General features: G+C 40.7%; 1 protein-coding gene and 1 long non-coding RNA gene across 2 annotated transcripts in view; one reads left to right on the plus strand and one right to left on the minus strand.

Moving 5' to 3' along the window:
- The window catches only part of LOC130356823 (acetylserotonin O-methyltransferase-like), a 49921-nt gene extending 29256 nt beyond the window's left edge, over positions 1–20665 (plus strand). Inside the window, exons 5-7 of the mRNA XM_056558812.1 lie at positions 17007–17147; positions 18014–18133; positions 20454–20665. Coding sequence (XP_056414787.1) covers positions 17007–17147; positions 18014–18133; positions 20454–20665 — 473 coding nt within the window. The remainder of the gene's footprint in view (positions 1–17006; positions 17148–18013; positions 18134–20453) is intronic.
- The window catches only part of LOC130356825 (uncharacterized), a 61433-nt gene that overhangs the window by 19659 nt on the left and 20100 nt on the right, over positions 1–21674 (minus strand). The gene's annotated exons all lie outside the window — the stretch shown is intronic.

Raw genomic sequence — 21674 nt, forward strand, 5'->3', positions numbered from 1 at the left:
TGAGAGGTAAATGACCTAGTCTTAAAAGAAATCCTACCGGAAAATCCGGGAGTTACCTTAGACGTTCCAAAAATGTGCAGAATTTAGTGGCCCCTAATAGACTAAAAAAAATGTTATCCACATCATTAGGCTGTTTACCATGCAATAAAAGTTGTTGCCGCTTTTGTGCTATGAGATTAAGGAAAATTTCACCATGTTTGAATCATTCCAAACAGGGAAGAAATTTCCCATTATTCATTCAGTCAGATGTGATACTTGTTTTGCTATTTACCTTTTACAGTGGGGATGAAAAGTTTGGGCACCCCAGGTAAAAATTTGTATTAATGTGCATAAAGAAGGAAAGATGGAAACATCTCCAAAAGACATCAAATTACAGATTAATCATTCTTATAATATGTCAACAAAAGTTAGATTTTATTTCCATCATTAACACTTTCAAAGTAACAGAACAAAAAAATGGCGTATGCTAAAGTTTGGGCAACCTGCAGAATTTATAGCATGCACTGCCCCCTTTGCAAAGCTGAGACCTGCCAGTGTCATGGATTGTTCTCAATCATCATCTGGGAAGACCAGGTGATGTCAATCTCAAAGGTTTTAAATGCCCAGACTCATCTGACCTTGCCCCAACAATCAGCACCATGGGTTCTTCTAAGGAGTTGACTAGAAATCTGAAACTGAAAATAGTTGACGCTCACAAAGCTGGAGAAGGCTATAAGAAGATAGCAAAACGTTTTCAGATGTCAATATTCTCTGCTCGGAATGTAATTAAGAAATGGCAGTCATCAGGAACAGTGGAAGTTAAAGGGGTTATCCAGGAAAATACTTTTTTTATATATATCAACTGGCTCCAGAAAGTTAAAAAGATTTGTAAATTACTTCTATTAAAAAATCTTAATCCTTTCAGTACTTATGTCGCGGTTCCCGAGACAGTGTCATCTGAGAGCACTTAGACAGAAAAGAACAACCTTAACTTCAGAAACTCATAAGTACTGAAAGGATTAAGATTTTTTAATAGAAGTAATTTACAAATCTGTTTAACTTTCTGGAGCCAGTTGATATATAAAAAAAGTTTTTTTCCTGGATAACCCCTTTAACTCCTTAAGGACCCATGACGTACCGGTACATCATGAGTCCGCTCCCGATCTATAACGCGGAGCCACGGCAGGACCCATGGCTAATAGCGAGCGGCATTGATCGCGGTGCCGCGCGCTATTAACCCTTTAGAAGCGGTGTTCAAAGTTGAACGCCGCGTCTAAAGTGAAAGCATACCAATTAGCTCAGGGAGCTGTTTGGGATAGCCACGGCAAAATCGAGGCATCCCGAACAGCTTACAGGACAGCTGGAGGGTCCCTACCTGCCTCCTCGCTGTCCGATCGCCGAATGACTGCTCAGTGCCTGAGATCCAGGAATGAGCAGTCAAGCGGCAGAATCATCGATCACTGGTTTCCTATGAGAAACCAGTGATCAATGTGAAAGATCAGTGTGTGCAGTGTTATAGGTCCCTATGGGAGCTATAACACTGCAAAAAAAAAGTGAAAAAAAAAAGTGAATAAAGATCATTTAACCCCTTCCCTATTAAAAGTTTGAATCACCCCCCTTTTCCCATAAAAAAAACACAGTGTAAATAAAAATAAACATATATGGTATCGCCGCACGCAGAAATGTCCGAATTATAAAAATATAACCGCACGGTCAATGGCGTACGCGCAAAAAAATTCCAAAGTCCAAAATAGTGCATTTTGGTCACTTTTTATATCATGAAAAAATGAATAAAAAGCGATCAATAAGTCCTATCAATGCAAAAATGGTATACCTCATACCGCCCCATACGCGGAAAAATAAAAAAGTTATAGGGGTCAGAAGATGACAATTTTAAACGTATTAATTTTCCTGCATGTAGTTATGATTTTTTCCAGCAGTACGACAAAATCAAACCTATATAAGTAGGATATCATTTTAATCGTATGGACCTACAGAATAAAGATAAGGTGTCATTTTTACCGAAAAATGTACTACGTAGAAACGGAAGCCCCCAAAACTTACAAAACAGCGTTTTTTTTTTCAATTTTGTCTCACAATGATTTTTTTTCCGTTTCGCCGTAGATTTTTGGGCAAAATGACTGATGTCATTACAAAGTAGAATTGGTGGCGCAAAAAATAAGCCATCATATGGATTTTTAGGTGCAAAATTGAAAGAGTTATGATTTTTTAAAGGCAAGGAGGAAAAAACTAAAATGCAAAAATGGAAAAATCCTCGGTCCTTAAGGGGTTAAAGCAAGATCTGGAAGACCAAGAAAAATATCAGACAGAACAGCTCACAGGATTGTGAGAAAAACAATTCAAAACCTACATTTGACTTCACAGTCCCTCCAGAAAGATCTGGCAGACACTGGAGTTGTGGTACACTATTCCACTATAAAGAGATACTTGTACAAATATGGTCTTCATGGAAGAGTCATCAGAAGAAAACCTCTTCTACGTCCTCACCACAAAAATCAGCGTTTGAACTTTTCAAATGAACATATAGACAAGCCTGATGCATTTTGGAAACAAGTTCTGTGGACCGATGATGTTAAAACGAAACTTTTTGGCCGGAATGAGCAAATGTACGTTTGGAGATGAAGGGGAACAGAATTTAATGAAAATAACCTCTGTCCAACTGTTAAGCATGGGGGTGGATCAATCATGCTTTGGGGTTGTATTGCAGCCAGTGGCACAGGGAACATCTCACGAGTAGAAGGAAAAATGGATTCAATAAAATCTCAGCAAATTTTGGATGCCAACTTGATGCCATCTGTGAAAAAGCTGAAGTTAAAGAGAGGATAGCTTCTACAAATGGATAATGATCCTAAACACACCTCGAAATCCCCGGGGGATTACATCAAGAGGCGTAAACTGAAGGTTTTGCCATGGCCTTCACAATCTCCTGACCTCAACATAATTGAAAATCTATGGATAGACCTTAAAAGAGCAGTGCGTGACAGAAAGTCCAGAAATCTCAAAGAACTGGAAGACTTTTGTAAGGAAGAATGGGCAAAGATACCTCAAACAAGAATTGAAAGACTCTTGGCTGGCTACAAAAAGTGTTTACAAGCTGTGATACTTGCCAAAGGGAGCAGTACAAGATATTAACTCTGCAGGGTGCCCAAACTTTTGCAGATGCCATTTTTTTGTTTTCTGTTATTTTGAAAGTGTAAATGATGGAAATAAAATCTAACTTTTGTTGTCATATTATAAGAATGTCTAATCTGTAATAGGATGACTTTTGGAGATTTTTTCATCTTTCCTTGGCTTCTTTATGCACATTAATACAAATTCTTGCCTGGGGTGCCCAAACTTTTGATCGTGCAGTTGCTGTCTGCAGTAGGTTGACTGCATAGTGCATACAGTGGGGTCACAAATGTGTAAACATAGATCTAATATTAAAAATAGTTTTTTTTTACTTCATAGTGTCTCGAGACGTTTTACCACAGAACACATAACAATATTGAATCTTTGTGTTTAACAATATTAGAAATGATCCCTAAAAATGTACCAAACAGTAAGCAACACCTTACTAATCGAGAATCATTTTGGATTTTTAACTTTGGCACATTAACTCCACAAGGTCTTAATAAAACTACAGAAAACTTTTGTTAATTGAGTTTGTTTTTGTTTTCAATGTAGGTCATATTATATGACTGGATTTGGATAAAAAAAAATATATAATATATATTGTGAGAAGGTGAAGGCATGGTGGCTGATGAGCGATGTGTCACCAAGGCTCCTGGCCTTGGTGAAGTAAGAGTCGGTATTTATTCAGTGTCTGTGCTGCGATGCAGACTGACACTGTGGGAGTAGTATGGCTGGAAGGCCATTCTGGGACGGCTCTTACTGGGAATGTCTTTTGTTGGCCTTAAGGCTAGGCTGCCTCCCCAGCTGAGGGGGATTTGCTAGTTGCAGCTCACACTGCCATAGAGAGCTGAGTGTGGAGTTCTTCCCTGAGAGTTTGGAAGCTGGTCATCAGACTGCCTGGAGGCCGCATGGCATGGACACAGGTGTGAACAAACACCTAAGGAATATAGGTGGATTTTTGTTACTTTTTCCTTTGTTCTGCATTTAAAGACTGTTTGCTGTTTGCCAAGTTTGAATAAAACGCTGAACTTTGAGTTAAAAAGTCCCTTTCCCATGCCTCTATACTGCAACCGCACCTGTCTGCAAGAGCGAGTCATCACAATATATAATCTTATAATTGGTATATTATTATATGCTTGTGTTTATATATAATTTTCATATTTTTGCTTAGCTGAAGTTATGTCTTTTATATTTAGCTTGATGGGGTATGTTGAGTTTATATATAAATATTACTTATCCATCTTTCATATTGATTTGTGGTAATTATAATACAGTGACCCCCCCCGACCTACGATGGCCCCGACATACAATAATTTCAACATGCGATGGCCTCTCAGAGGCCATCGCATTTTGAAGGCAGCATCAACATACGATGCTTTTGTATGTCGGGGCCATCGCATAAACGGCTTCAGCTGCCGCCGGATAGCCGTTTACGGTGCCCCGTGTGCTCCGGTGATGGTCTCCTACCTGTCCTCGGGGCTCCGGAGCATCCTCTTCGGGATCCCCTCCATCGCCGGCGCTCTCCATCGTCTTCATCACGTCGCCGCGCAAGCAGTCCCATCATCCAATAGGAGCGGCGTGCGTAGTGACGTGATGATGGCGACATGAGAGCGACGTACCGGATCAGCAGAGACGTTCCAGAGCGGCGGTGACAGCGATGGACCAGCGGCAACGGTGACCAGCGGTGGACCAGGGCAGCGGTGACGGGTCCGGAGCGGAGGGGACAGGTGAGTACAACTTCCTATACTTTACATTGCACGGATCTGTCAACATACGATGGTTTCAACAAACGATGGTTCATATGGAACGGATTACCATCGTATGTTGAGGGACCACTGTATGTCCTTCATACTGTGCTGGATAAAGTATGTATATACATATTTTCCAGTATGTGAGAATTTTTTTAATTTTGAAATTGCATGTTTATTCATTGCTGTATGAAAGAACTATGACCCTTGTTATACACTATTGTTTTTTAGGTTATCTACTTAATTATGCTTTTCAGTTTGAAGTACCAACAACAGATGAGCAAATTTTTGAAAAATTTGATTCGGCCGATTCGTTGACTTTAACCCCTTAAGGACCCAGACAATTTTCACTGTAGGACACGCCATTTTTTGCACAACTGACCACTGTCACTTTAAACATTAATAACTCTGGGATGCTTTTACCTTTAATTCTGATTCCGAGATAGTTTTTTTCGTGACATATTCTACTTTATGTTAGTGGTAAAATTTTGTCGATACTTGCATCATTTCTTGTGAAAAATTCTAAAATTTGATGAAAAAATTGTAAATTTTGCATTTTTTTTTACTTTGAAGCTCTCTGCTTATAAGGAAAATGAATATTCCAAATAAATTATATATTGATTCACATATACACTATGTCTACTTTTCCATCATAAAGTTGACATGTTTTTACTTTTGGAAGACATCAGAGGGCTTCAAAGTATAGCAGCAATTTTCCGATTTTTCACAAAATTGTCAAAATCGAAATTTTTCAGGGACCAGTTCTGTTTTGAAGTGGAATTGAAGGGCCTTCTTATTAGAAATACCCCACAAATGACCCCATTATAAAAACTGCACCCTCAAAGTATTCAAAATTACATTCAAAAGGTTTGTTAACCCTTTAGGTGTTTCACAGGAATAGCAGCAAATTGAAGGAGAAAATTCAAAATCTTCATTTTTTACACACGCATGTTCTTGTAGACCCAGTTATTGAATTTTTACAAGGGGTAAAAGGAGAGAAATCTTCCTAAAATCTGTAACCCAATTTCTCTCGAGTAAGAAAATACCTCATATGTATATGTCAAGTGTTCGGCGGGCGCAGTAGAGGGCTCAAAATGGAAAGAGCGACAGTGGGATTTTGGAGAGTGAGTTTTTCTGAAATGGTTTTTGAGGGGCATGTCACATTTAGGAAGCCCCTATGGTGCCAGAACAGCAAAAAAAAAAACCACATGGCACACTATTTTGGAAACTACACCCCTCAAGGCACGTAACAAGGGGTCCAGTGAGCCTTAACACCCCACAGGTGTTTGACGACTTTTCATTAAAGTTGGATGTGAAAATGATTTTTTTTTTCACTAAAATGCTAGTTTTCCCTCAAATAATTTTTTTACAAGGGATAATAGGACAAAATGACCCCAAAAATGTGTAACCCCATCTCTTCTGAGTATGGAAGTACCCCATGTTAGGACATAAAATGCTTTGCGGGCAAACTACAATGCTCAGAAGAGAAGGAGTCACATTTGGCTTTTGAAAAGCAAAATTTGCTGAAATGGTTTTTGGGTGGCATGTCACATTTAGGAAGCCCCTATGGTGCCAGGACAGGAAAAAAAAAAAAAAAACACATGGCATACTATTTTAGAAACTACACCCCTCAAGGCACGTAACAAGGGGTCCAGTGAGCCTTAACACCCCACAGGTGTTTGACGACTTTTCGTGAAAGTTGGATGTGTACATTTTTTTTTCCACAAAAAAAATGCTAGTTTTCCCTCAAATTATTTTTTTTTACAAGGGGTAATAGGACAAAATGCCCCCCAAAATTTGAAACCCCATCTCTTCTGAGTATGGAAATACCCCATGTGTGGACGTCAAGTGCTCTGCTGGCGCACTACAATGCTCAGAAGAGAAAGAGCGCCATTGAACTTTTGGGAAAAAAATAGTTTGGAATGGAAGTCAGGGGCCATGTGCGTTTACAAAGCCCCCCCCCCCCCCCCCCCCCCCCCCCCGAGGGGTGTAGTTTCCAAAATGTGGTCACATGTGGGTATTTATTTGTTTGCGTTTATGTCAGAACCGCTGTAAAATCTGCCACCTCTGTGCAAATCACCAATTTAGGCCTCAAATGTGCATGGTGCGCTCTCACTCCTGAGCCTTGTTGTGCACCCGCAGAGCATTTTACGACCACATATGGGATATTTCTGTACTCAGGAGAAATTGCGTTGCAAATTTTTGGGGTCTTTTTTTTCTTTAACGCTTGTGAAAATAAAAAGTATGGGGCAACATCAGCATGTTAGTGTAAATTTTTATATTTTTTTTTACACTAACAAGCTGGTGTAGCCCCCAACTTTTCCTTTTCATAAGGGGTAAAAGGAGAAAAAGACCCCCAAAATTTGTAGTGCAATTTCTCCTGAGTACGGCACTAAACTGTTTCCTTGAAATACGACAGGGCTCTGAAGTGAGAGAGCGCCATGCGCATTTGAGGACTAAATTAGGGATTGCATAGGGGTGGACATAGGGGTATTCTACGCCAGTGATTCCCAAACAGGGTGCCTCCAGCTGTTTCTTAACTCCCAGCATGCCTGGACAGTCAGTGGCTGTCCAGTAATGCTGGGAGTTGTTGTTTTGCAACAGCTGGAAGCTCCATTTTGGAAACACTGCCGTACAATACGTTTTTAATTTTTATTGGGGGGGGGGGGGGGACAGTGTAAGGGGGTGTATATGTAGTGTTTTACTCTTTATTATGTGTTAGTGTAGTGTAGTGTAGTGTTTTTAGGGTACGTTCGCACTGGCGTGTTACAGTGAGTTCCCTGCTAGGAGTTTGTGCTGCGGCAAAAAATTTGCCGCAGCCCAAACTTGAAGCAAGAAACTTACTGTAAACCTGTCCGTGTGAATGTACCCTGTACGTCCACATGGGGGGGGGGGGGGGGGGCAAATCTCCAGCTGTTTCACAACTACATGTACTGACAGACCGTGCATGCTGGGAGTTGTAGTTTTGCAACAGCTGGAGGCACACTGGTTGGAAAACCTTCAGTTAGGTTCTGTTACCTAACTCAGTATTTTCCAACCAGTGTGCCTCCAGCTGTTGCAAAACTAAAACTCTCAGCATGTACTGATCACCAAAGGGCATGCTGGGAGATGTAGTTATGCAACAGCTGAAGGTACGCAACTACAACTCCCAGCATGCTGAGACAGCTGTTTGGGCATGCTGGGATTTGCAGTTTTGCAACATCTGGAGGGCTAGAGACCACTGCAAAGTTATCTCCAAACTGTGGTCCTCCAGCTGTTGCAAAACTACAAATCCCTGCATGCCCGGACAGCAAACAGCTGTTTGGGCATGCTAGGAGTTGTAGTTTTGCAAGATCTGGAGGGATGCAGTTTAGAGACCACTAGATAGTGGTCTCAAACTGTAGCCCTCCAGCTCTTGCAAAACTACATATTCCAGCATGCCCAAACAGCTGTCTGGGCATGCTGGGAGTTGTAGTTTTGCAACATCTGGAGGGCTACAGTTAGAGACCACTATCTAGTGGTCTCAGACTGTACCCTCCAGATGTCGCTAGGCAACTCACCGGCTTCCGTAGGATCCAGCCGCACGACGTCGCCGCCCGCCGATCTCTGTCGCCGCCCGCCGATCTCCGTCGCCCGCAGCCTCCGGATTGGTAAGTGGATCTTCCGCGCCGGTCCCTGTCAGGTTTCCCTGTCCTGCCCCGCCTATTGTGGGTGGGCAGGATGGGGAAAACTAAAGTTAACCCCCCCCCCCGCCCCCGATCTGCTATTGGTGGTCGTGTCTAGACAACCAATAGCAAGGATAGGAGGGGTGGCACCCCTGCCACCTCACTCCTATCCCTTCAGGGGGATTGTGGGTGTCATGGACACCCACGATCCCCCTTCTTTTCTGGGTCACCGGGTCACCATAGACCCGTAATGACCTGGAATCACACAAATCGCAAGTGTGAATTTACTTGCGATTTTCCGCGATTGCCGACATGGGGGGATCTGATGACCCCCCTGGGCCTTTGCACGGGATGCCTGCTGAATTATTTCAGCAGGCATCCCAGTCCGATCCCCGCCCGGTGCGTGGCGGGGGCCGGAATTCTCCATGACGTACGCGTACATCGTGGGTCCTTAAGTACCAGGGTGTCATGACGTACGCGTACGTCAAGGGTCCTTATTGGGTTAAAACATTTTTTTGATTTGATCCAAATAAATTCTCTACAAATTTTTATTAGTAATGTATTTTAATAATTGTTTAATAAAGTGTGTCTGTTTAATTTTTTTCTCAATTTTTTTAATACATATTTTAGGTAGCACTACTACTCCCAGCATGGAACAAACTGTTCCATGATGGGAGTAGTAGTACCTATGCTAATAAACAGACCGCCCTGGGTGTCACTCCTGATACCCACTGCGATCGTCCTGTATAATATATAGATGCTGGTGGCTTTCTCGCATCTAGATAGGACGATCGTATCGGGTGTAATGAGTGATACCTGCTGTGATCTGTCCTTAACTGCAGATATTACTGCTCCCAACATGGAGCTCACTCTGCTCCATGCTGGGAGCTGTAATACCTGCATTAATACAGATCGCAGTGAGTGTCACTTCTGACATCAGAGTCGATCGTCCTGTTTAATGCATAGATGCGGGTGGCTGGCTGCTCTTCTCTGGTCCTACTGTAGTATGAGTATATGCTGTGTGTGTATATATATATATATATATATATATATATATATATATACACACCTATTATTTATAATCCCCGCAGAGAGCTATGAGTGGCTGGAACCATCTTGCCAATCACAGCTTTCTGCGGGAAATATGAATAAGAAATGTGAATTCTATTCACATCACATCATTTTTTTTTTTTTGTCTTTCAATTTTCGGGAGCAGGCAGGGACCAGACAATTCTGCGCTAAATTTTAAAAATGGGGCTAAAAAAGTAAAGTGAAAATAAAAAAAATGGTGATTTAGAACAAAAACTAGGAAAAAAATTATGAAATGCACTCCTCATACATTTTTAATGAGAGCTGAATTTTCTAGTCACTGCCCGCTCCCAAAAATTGAAAGACAAAAACATTTTTTAATGTTAATTTTTAAACAGGGATCAATTTATGTGGGTGGGCAGGGACCTAAAAAAGTAACCAACAATAATAAAAATGTTGTGTGTTTAACTTTTTTTAATTTATTTTTTATTTTTTTGGTAGTACTACTACTCCCATCATGGAACACACTGTTCCATGCTGGGAGTAGTAGTTCCTGTAATAATAGACAGATTGCCCCGGGTGTCACTCCTGACACCCGATGCGATTGTCCATAATATAGCAGAGATGCGGAGCGGCTCTATACAGCGGTCACATCTCTGCACTATACTCCGAACAGGCCAGTCATGTGAATAGAAATTCACCTGACCCATTCATATTTTCCACCCAGAGTGGGGATTGATCGGATGGTGGTATCCAAACTCCGCTCTCACTGGGAATTATGAATGGTGAGTGGTCGGCCGGAGTACAGAGTAGAAATTCCGGTCCAGGAGAAAGCCGCTTCGCATCTCAGGGATGAGGGATGATTATAGCGGGTGTCAGGAGTGACACCCGCTGCGATCTGTCCTTAACTACAGATACTACTGCTCCCAACATGTAGCATACTCTGCTCCATGCTGGGAACTGTAGTATCTGCATTAATAGACAGATCGCAGCGCTGTGATCCTCCTGTATAATGTATAGATGCGGCCGGCCACTCTTTTATGGTCCCCTGCACTGATGTGTATATATGCAGCTATTCATATTTCCCATATATATATATACACAACAGTGCAGGGGACCATAGAAGAGCAGTCGACCGCATCTATACATTATACAGGAGGATCGCAACAGGTGTCAGAAGCGACACAGACGATCTGTAAATTAGTACAGGTACTACTACTCCCATCATGGAGCAGTGTGTTCCATGCTGGGAGTAGTAGTACTACCTAAAAAATGTAAAAATAAACAAAAACAAAACACACACAGCATTTTTATTAGGCTTCTTTCACACTTTAGATTATTCAACAGTTATTAAACATCTATTTTCTGTATTGTATAATTAAAAAACGGATGTATAATAACAGATGAAATAATGGGTGCTAACGGCTGAATAATGTCTGTCGATACAATGGGCATATACGTCCGTTAAGACCTGTTATAACATCCGTCATGTACCATTATTTTATGTCCGTTTTAACACCTCTGACTACAGACTACCGCAGCTGGGACTACTACTACTCCCATTATGGAACAGACTTCTTTCCCTGATGGGAGTACTAGTTCCCCAGCTCTGGGAGTCTATCGGTTGCTGGGAAGGCTACATTAGTGTTTTTATTACTACCCCCATCATGGAACAGACTATGTTCCATGATGGGTGTTGTAGGACAGGGGCTGAGGGATTGATCACACTGGGTCTCACTTTTGTAAATTGATGCGATCAAAAGTCACAGCGCACCGCAGGGACACGCCATTCCATACCCTGCTGCTCATCTCAGTATCTGAAAGAGATGAGCAGCAGAGATTGGAGGGACCTGTCTCCCCTGTGCGCTGCTTCATTCATTCACCGCCACCGCTGCCCGACATATCCCCGCTGCTGCCCTGCGGGGAGTTTAAATATGTAAAGTAAAAATACATCGTACATCGCAGGGGAGTGGAGCATGCCATCCATTCTCCTATTTAATAACTTCTGATCGCATCAGGTCTCAGAAGTAAGACCCGGCGCGATCAATCCCTCAGCCCCTGTACTACAACCCCCATCATGGAACAGAGTCTGTTCCATGATGGGGTAGTAGTACAAACACTAATGTAGCCTCCCCAGTCGCTGGCAGACTCCCGCAGCAAGGGAATTACTACTGCCATCATGGAAAGAAGTCTGTTCCATGATGGGAGTAGTAGTCCCGGCTGCAGGATTCTGCCGATGGCTGATACCAACGGATGAAAAACTGATGCAAATTGAAGCCACTAAATGGTATCAGTTTGCATCGGTTATTAGAATGGTCAGTTTAGGATGTAATAACTGAGAAAATATGAGCTTTAGCGATCCAAAAAAGGGTTGGAGATACCTTTTTTAATAAAATTTCATAGGGTACCATTAAAATATTAAAAAAGATACAGTAGTGATGGAAAAAATTGTATTTAACTAAATTTATCTTTATAAATCCACTAAAAATGCAGCCGACATTAAAGGGGTATTCCAGGCAAAAACTTTTTTTTATATATATATCAACTGGCTCCGGAAAGTTAAACAGATTTGTAAATTACTTCTATTAAAAAATCTTAATCCTTCCAATAGTTATTAGCTTCTGAAGTTTTCTGTCTAACTGCTCAATGATGATGTCAAGTCACGGGAGCTGTGCATGATGGGAGAATATCCCTTGCATGATGGGAGAATATCCCCATAGGAGCTGGACAGCTCCCGGGATGCAAGTCATCAGAAAGCAGTTAGACAGAAAACAACAACTCAACTTCAGAAGCTAATAACTATTGGAAGGATTAAGATTTTTTTTAATAGAAGTAATTTACAAATCTGTTTAACTTTCTGGAGCCAGTTGATATATAAAAAAAAGTTTTTGCCTGGAATACCCCTTTAATAAAAATGTAGTGTGGGTGTGTTTTTCACTTTTAAATTTATTTTTTAGGTAATACTACTACTCCCAGCGTGGAACGGAACACACTGTTCTATGATGGGAGTAGTAGTACCTGTACTAACTGACAGATCGCTCGTGTCACTTCTGTCACACATTGCGATCCTTCTGTATAATGTATAGATGCGGCCGGCCGCTCTTCTACGGTCCCCTGCACTGCCGTATATATATATATATATATATATATATATATATATATATATACATATACATACATATATATACACCTATTCATATGTCCCTCAGAGAGCTGTGATTGGCCAGATGGTTCCAGTTCCTCTGTGGGAAACATGAATAATAGGTATATATATGGCATATACTCATACTACAGTGGGACCAGAGAGGAGCGGACGGCCACTAGCATCTATACATTATACAGGACGATCGCATTGGGTGTCAGAAGTAACACCTGCTGCAATATGTCTATTAATGCAGGTACTACAGCTCCCAGCATGGTCCGAATCAAATTTTTCATGAAATTCAGAATGAATTTGACTTCATCAGATTGGATTTGCTCATCTCTAGTACCAACCTTACCTTGTTTTGTCATGCCTGAGGAAGCTGCACATGCACAGTGAAACACATTGCATCTTGTTGAATAAATCTTTTGCACTGTTCTTGCCGTACCTACTCTGATACTGTTAGTGTCACGCTGATCCTGCTACCTATCTTGAAGCCTGCACCACTCATTTCACTATCTGTAAGCTGGGGGGCTGCAGACGGGATCCTGCTACTACTTGACATACGCTTCTCATTGTTGTGTATGATGTTATATAACCCCCCAGGGAAAGCGGCTTTGAGATACACACACACACACACATACATATATATATATAGTTAACCCCTTAAAGGACCACGGACGTAAATGTACATCCTGGTTTGACGGTACTTTGCACACCAGGACGTACATTTACGTCCTGTGTATGACCGCGAGCATCGGAGCGATGTTTGCATCATACACGGCAGGTTCTGGGTCATGCATGGCAGCCAGGGACCCACCGGTAATGGCCGTCATCCATGATGTCTGTCATTAACCCCTCAGATGCCGTGATCAGTACAGATCATGGCATTTGCGGCAATGCTCATGTTGAAATAGATGATCTGATCGCCCGCAGCGATGCCGTGGGGATCCGATCATCTGTAATGGCGGATGGGGGTCCCCTCACCTGCCTCTGACCATCTCCCGGCGTCTCCTGCTCTGGTCTAAGATCAAGCAGACCAGAGCAGAAGATCACCGATAATACTGATCAGTGCTATGTCCTGTGCATAGCACTGAACAGTATTAGCAATCAAAAGATTGCTATAGATAGTCCCCTATGCGGACATAAAAAGTGTAAAAAAATGTAATGAAAAATAAACAAAAAAATTTGAAAAATGTAAAAAGAAAGTAAAAAAGTGAAAAATCCCCTCCCCCAATAAAAATGAAAATTGTCAGTTTTTCCCAAAAGCGTGAACATTTTTTTAATATTGATATTTGATATGACCGCATGCATAAATGTCCAAACTATCAAAATATAATGTTATTGATCCCATACGGTGAACGGCGTAAATGTAAAAAGTTAAAGAATTTCCAAAAATGCAGCTTTTTTGTCACATTTTATTCCAAAAAAATGTATAAAAAAATATTTTTAAGTTTTATATATGCAAATGTGGTATCAATAAGAAGTACAGATGATGGCACAAAAAATGAGCCCTCATACCACCTTATATATGGAAAAATTAAAAAGTTATAGGTGGTCAAAATAGTGCGATTTTAGATTACTGATTTTGTACAAAAAGTTTTAGATTTTTTTTAAGCGGTACAAAAATATAAAAGTGTCTAGCCATGGGCATCATTTTAATCATTGTATTGACCCACAGAATAAAGAACACACGTCATTTTTACCTTAAAGTGTACAGTGTGAAAACAAATCCCTCCAAAATGTGCAAAATTGTGGTTTTAATTTAAATTTCCTTCCTTAAAAAAATTAGTTTTTGGGTTCGCCGTACATTTTATGGTAAAATGAGAGGTTTTATTACAAAGTACAATTGGTCACAGAAAAAACAAGAAAACAAACAAAATGTGAAAACAAAAATGAAAAAAAATTAAATTGGCCTGGTCCTTAAGGTTAAAATGGGCTTGGTCCTTAAGGGGTTAAAACTGGTTTTTAGTTGAAACTGGTTTTCCCTAGTCAAAAGCCAGTTTTGACTGAATACCTTTGTGAAATCTAGAATTTACTACTTTTCCCTGGTAAAAAAAAAAAAACAGTTTTGACTGAACGCCTCCCTGGTGAAAACCAGTTTTGACTGAATGCCCTTGTGATTTACTGCTTTTGCCTAGTTCAAACCAGGTTTTTACTGAACGCCTTGTGTTACTGCTAATACAAGCAAATATTATATCCTTTATTTCATAAAGGTCATAGAAATGTTTACAGTTCTCAATCAACACTGTTAATTGCTTTTAACGGTTTTATTTCACTTAAACAGGTTTCCCTGGTTAAAACTAGTTTTAAAACAGATTCAACGATACATACCAGGCAAATACCTCCTGAGTCATCGAATACCTCTACATCATCAAGTGCCTGATTTTCTTCATGTATTCAAGTCATTCAATTTTTAGGGGTACTCCACCAGAAAACATAGACATGAATGGAGGGGACATGGCGTTTGTAGTCGCCAGTGATTCAGCACAGAGCGGAGTTCGCCCCGTCCACTGGCTGACTGAGGTGCCACAGCGGAGATCTGTGGTCCCCAGCGATGGGACCCCCACGATTAGACATCTTATCCCCTATTCGAAGGATAGGGGATATGATATTTTCTGGCAGAATATTCCTTTAACTGAGTCATTTTGTTAAAATGAGCTTTCTTCAGTTTAAACCAGTTTTAACTGACATTCAGATTTTTGATTAGCAGTGAATTCTAGTTCCAACAAAGGCGCTCAGTAAAAACTGGTTTCAACTGGGTAACAGCAGTAAATTCTAGTTTTGACAAAGGCGTTCAGTAAGAACTGATTTTCATTAACTCCTTAACGACGGATATGTATTTACGTCCTCCTGCCGGCTCCCGCGATATGCCGCGGGGTCACGCGGTGACCCCGCATCATATCGTGTCTCTCCCGGCGGCCATCAACGGCCGGGACCCGTGACTAATACAGGACATCACCGATCGCGGTGATGCCCTATATTAACCCTTCAGACGCGGTGATCAAAGCTGACCGCCGCGTCTGAAGCGAAAGTGAAACTATCCAGGCTGCTCAGTTGGGCTGTTCGGGACCGCCGCAGTGCCGAACAGCTTACATGACACCGGGAGGGACCCTACCTGCCTTCTCGGTGCCAATCGGCAAATGACTGCTCCTTGCCTGAGATCCAGGCAGGAGCAGTCAAGCGCCGATAACACTGATCACATGCATGTTAATACATGCCAGTTATCTGTGTAAAAGGTCAGTGTATGTAATGTTATAGGTCCCTATGGGGGCTATAACATTGCAAAAAAAAAGTAAAAAAAGTGGTAATAAAGATCATTTAACCCCTTCCCTAATAAAAGTTTAAATCACCCACCTTTTCCCATAAAAAAATATAAAACAGTGTAAATAAAAATAAACATATGTGGAATTGCCGCATGCATAAATGTCAGAACTGTCCGTTAATTAAACCACACGGTCAATGGCGTACACGTAAAAAAAATTCCAAAGTCCAAAAAGCGTATTTTTGGTCACTTTTTATACCATTAAAAAATTAATAAAAAGTGATCAAAAAGTCCGATCAAAACAAAAATGGTACTGATAAAAACTTCAGATCATGGCACAAAAATGGATCTCTCATACCGCCCTGTTTGTGGAAAAATAAAAAAGTTATAGGGGTCGGAAGATGACATTTTTAAACGTATAATTTTTCCTGCATGTAGTTATGATTTTTTTCCAGAAGTACGACAAAATTAAACCTGTATAAGTAGGGTATCATTTTAACCATATGGACCTACAGAATAATGATAAGGTGTCATTTTTACCGAAATATGCACTGCGTGGAAACGGAAGCCCCCAAAATTACAAAATGGCGTTTTTTTCTTCGATTTTGTCGCACAATTATTTTTTTTTTCCGTTTTGCCGTGGATTTTTTTGGTAAAATGACTAATGTCACTGCAAAGTAGAATTGGTGGTGCAAAACATAAGCCATAATATGGATTTTTAGGTGGAAAATTGAAAGGGTTATGATTTTTAAAAGGTAAGGAGGAATCAACGAAAATGCAAAAACTGAAAAACCCTGCGTCCTTAAGGGGTTAAGGTAAGCCAGTTTTAACTGTAATACATATGTATGTATGTATATGTCTGTATTTACATAGATCCGCAAACAGATCTACTTTAAATCATCCAGTTTTCAAGAAAAGAAAGCATACTTCTCTTTTTGTTGCATCACAAATAACAAATAAAGACATTTGTTATTGTATAGTAGTGATATACTTTGCTTTGATTTTTCGCAATACATATTATGTTAGTATTTTACACAGAAAAAACTAAACTTTTTATTTTATAGGATGTTCAGGGGGTCTTGCAAAACAAATTGTATCTACATATAAGGATTCAACAGTCACCATTATGGACCTGCCAAAGGTTGTGCAAACAGCTAAGAAACATTTTGTGACAGATAAGGAGAAGCAGATACATTTCCTTGAAGGTGAAGTATAAACCATATAGAAAGAAAGAAATGGCAGCAAAAAGTTTGTATCTGTGTATTGTTTTCCTAATTCTACACTGTAATTCTAAAGTGTATAGATATAGTATATGTAATTGTTGTTCCCTGAAATGTATACATAAAAAAGAGAAATGTCTGAGATCTAATAAATACAAAGCACTAATTGTTGTTGATTTTGGTGACTAGGAGGACGTGTTAGGATAAATATTCCTCATGCTGCTTCTTTAAAGGGGTACTCTTTTTGGAACACAGAGCTCTCAGCTGACATCATGACCACAGTGCTCTCTGCTGACATCTCTGTCCATTTTAAGAACTGTCCGGAGTAGGAGAAAATCCCCATAGCAAACATATGCTGCTCTGGACAGTTCCTAAAATGGACAGAGATGTCAGCAGAGAGCACTGTGGTCATGATGTCAGCAGAGAGCTCTGTGTTCCAAAAAGAAAATAATTTCCTCTGTAGTATTCAGCAGCTAATAAGTACTGGAAGGATTAAGAATTTTTTGATAGAAGTAATTTACAAATCTGAAAAAAAAAAAGTCACCCTTTAATTTCTTTATGGGATGTAATAGAAAATGACTGTAAACAAGCAATGATGTTTCTATGACACTGGCACCTAAATATCTATATAACTAATGAAAACATTTTAAAATAACCCTTTTGTGAACTAAACAGACTTTTCTTTTTGCAGAAGTAGTGGAATAGTCTATAATTTATTAAACTGATATTTGATTTCTTGTGATAAATGCATTGCTTTTAGGCATTGTTTTATTTTGAACTTTTCTGGTCATATATTTCTGTTTTTGATGTGTTTTGAAAATAACAATGTCTTTGCTTCTTTATTAAAGGAGACTTCTTTAATGATCCTCTTCCGGAGGCAGACCTATTTATTTTGGCCAGGATTATTCATGACTGGACAGAAGAAAAATGCATTGCACTGCTGAGAAAGATTTACCAGTCTTGTAGACCTGGTGAGTTTATAATCTCGAGGATTATTACACTTTGTAAAATAGGTATAAAAACACATCTAAGGCCTTGTGCACACTGTGGGTATACAGTCCGCAGCAAGACTTTAGCCGCAGGATCTGCCTGTTCACATGACCAACAGACCTTAGCATCTTCAGAAAGATTTGTAAATTACTTCTATTTAAAAATATTAATCCTTCCAGTACTCATCAGCTGCTGTAAATTATTTTCTTTTCTTTTTTATTTATTTTCGGTCTGACCACACTGCTCTCTTCTGACACCTTTGTCCATGTAAGGAACGATCCAGAGCAGGAGCAAATTCCCATAACAAACCTATCCTGCTCTGGACAGTTCCTGACACGGACAGAGGTGTCAGCAGAGAGCACTGTGGTCACACAGAAAAGAAATTAAAAAAGAAAATAACTTTCTGTGGAGCATACAACAGCTGATAAGTACTGGAAGGATTAAGATTTTTAAATAGAAGTAATTTACAAATCTATTTAACTTTCTGGCACCAGTTGATTCCATCGGAGTACCCATTTAAAGAGCTTCCCCTGGTGGTTTTTGCTGAGCCCAATTAGTGCTAGACCATGGGGTGGAAGGACTGTGAGCCACCTCTCTCTCCACTGCACCTTATTCTGAATTTCACTGCCATAAAACTGCCTTCTCAGGGAGCACAATGCCACAATATACTGTATACTCATTGACAACACAAATAATGCACCAAAATGTAGCTGTTGGTATTGAAACAGTGTGTGTAAATGGAATGATGCTTTATATATATAAGTACAATATTTGAGCAAAAGAATATGTTTATTGTGGAAAACTTTACAAGTGAAAGGAGGCTCTAGTACCCTGTCGGGTCACTTCTAGCCTGGATACAAGTTAGTTGGGCATGGAGGCATCCTGCAGAACATTTGGTCACAGATATTGCAGTTTGGCCCTGCACACTTTTGATCCTGCACACTTGTAGGTTGCTGAAGCTGGCTCACCATAAATGCTCAAATAATATTAAACCTGGCAACCTGACAAGCCAAAGAAGTGTTACTGTCTGGCAAAGACCTTCCAAGTGCATTATCCTGCAACACATGTGGCATGAGCTGTTAGCATCCTTAGTATCACTACTAGGTCAAGGGCTCCCCAGATCATCACACCAGCATTTGGGGCAGTATGTCCCACCGCAGCAAAGGCAGGAGCGAATTACTCACTATGGGGAAGATTTATCAAAACCTGTCCAGGGAAAAAGTTGCTGAGTTGCCCACAGCAACCAATCAGCTCGTTTCTTTCATTTTTAACAAGGCCTCTGCAAAATGAAAGAAGCGATCTGATTGGTTGCTATGGGCAACTCAGCAACTTTTCCTCTGGACAGGTTTTGATAAATCTCCCCCCATGAGGCTTCCTACTCAAACCCAACCATTGTAAGACCACAAGCAGAGCCTGGATTGGTAGCTAAAGATTATACAGTTACAGTCTGTAGCAGTCCAGGTTTCTCCTTCATGACACCCCTGCAAACAATTGTTACATTGGCTACCAGTCAATGGCTGGACATATAATGGGAACCATGACAATAAATTAACTGCTCTTAAGTGCCTTGAAATGCAAAAGCAATGTTGTGTAATGAAGGTGCCATCTGTGTCTATATGGGGATTTAGGAAACTGTGGGAGCCTCTCATGCTTGTGAGCAGATCAGAAATCCTCTCTACTGGTGGTCTGTCTGGGCCATCCAGAGCCTGTTAACCATATGTGCATGCCCTTGTGTAACCATTGTTCCTAGCACCTCCTAACAGCTTGGTTAGAATGGCCTAGATGACGGACAGTTTGTCCAAACAGCCATCCTGCTTCTCTTAGTCCAATTATAAGCTCCACCTCAAAGTCTGTAAACTAAAAAATGTCTTTGTGTCTTTCAGAAGCATAGTAGCCTCTGAGTCACTTTTATGCCCTCTCGTGGCAAGAACCAGTGTCTAATCAGGCCACAACTGTAATCATTTACATACGTTCCTGAGGCAACTCTCAGCTGAGTTTTTTGCAGCATTCTGACATTTCTATCTGGGTGCATTTATTTTTTTTTAATCAATGAGTGTATATACTGTAATCCTACACAGCTACTTAGATTGTACTTACTTTGAGTTTTATTGTAACTTGGCTTTTTAATTTTTTTGCAGCTGTACTGTAGCATCACCTTCAGTTGTTGGGTATACACACACACACACACACACACACACACACACATATATATTGTGTTATTATACACTGAAACTAATGTTAAAATTAGAAATGTATAATATTTCTTATGATTGATTCTTTATTTTTCTTGGTAATGTTAAGGAGGTGGAGTGCTTCTAGTTGAAATCATTTTAAATGAAGACAGAAGTGGTCCAGTCATTTCCCAAATGTGGTCATTAAACATGTTGGTCATGACAGAAGGAAAGGAACGGACGCCATCTGAATATATCAAGCTCCTTACAGACTCTGGCTTCATGGACATTAAAGTCAAAGCAACTGGAAAGATATATAATGCAATATTGGGAAGGAAGTAGGGCTAAATGTAATTTTCTTGAATGTATTAGATTTTTTAATTCATTGAAATAGCATAGCTGCAGTTACTCACCTCTTCAATCCTGCCCTATTCCCCTGTTCAGACTCCCGCTGGCACCCAAGCCTTCTTTTTTTAACGAATGTCATGTGAACGCTGCATCCAATCAGTGGCCTTAATGGTAACTCTGGCATCACCCCTTAGTGATGGGAGCTATAGCATGTGACCCCTGAAGTTGCTAATTGGCGGAAGTGGTCATCTGACTTCTGCTCATAAACAAAAACCAGGGTACTTACCGGAGGTAATTAACCCCTTCCTGACCAAGGATGTACATGTATGTTGTTTGTCAAGTAAGGGGAATATTGTGTGGGCCCAGGGCCGGCATTAGGGCGGGGCATCCTAGGCAATTGCCTAGGGCCCCCATCCAAAAGGGGGCCCCTGAAAAGCTTTGGGGCATTACTAACAATACTCCATTTTGCGCAAAATCGCGGTAAAATCGCAGCGTTTTTTTGCCGCAATTTTACCGCGAATTTGTGAAAAATGCAGTATTCAGGGCCTAAGGCACTAATACTCCTCCCCCTGTCCTGAGCATTCTGGAGGAGCACTGCTTGTGCTCCCCTAATCAGACGTCACCACGCTTGGAGGAACGCGGCAGGCAGTGCTCCACTAGTAAATTCCCCTCACATCCTGCTTGAGCTCCACTGCTCAGGGGACCAGGCAAGCACTTTTTTTTTTTTTTTTTTTTTTTTAACTTCTACTATGTGCGGCCCTGCAGGGCTGAGGAGGCCAGGGGCTACTGGGAGCCCCCGCTGACGTGACCCTGGCACAGAAGCAAGGCAGCCTCAGCCAACCCGATCTCCAGCAATCATCTCCTGGGGGTAAGGAGAGGCTTTGGGTTGGGGATGTGTATTGTATATGTATGTGTATGATTTTGTATTATGTGTGTATATATATTATGTGTGCATGATAGATTTATGTGTATGTATGATGTGTGTATGTGTGTTAGATGTGTA

This window comes from Hyla sarda, chromosome 2, assembly GCF_029499605.1.
Source record: "Hyla sarda isolate aHylSar1 chromosome 2, aHylSar1.hap1, whole genome shotgun sequence".
Taxonomy (NCBI): Eukaryota; Metazoa; Chordata; class Amphibia; order Anura; family Hylidae; genus Hyla; species Hyla sarda.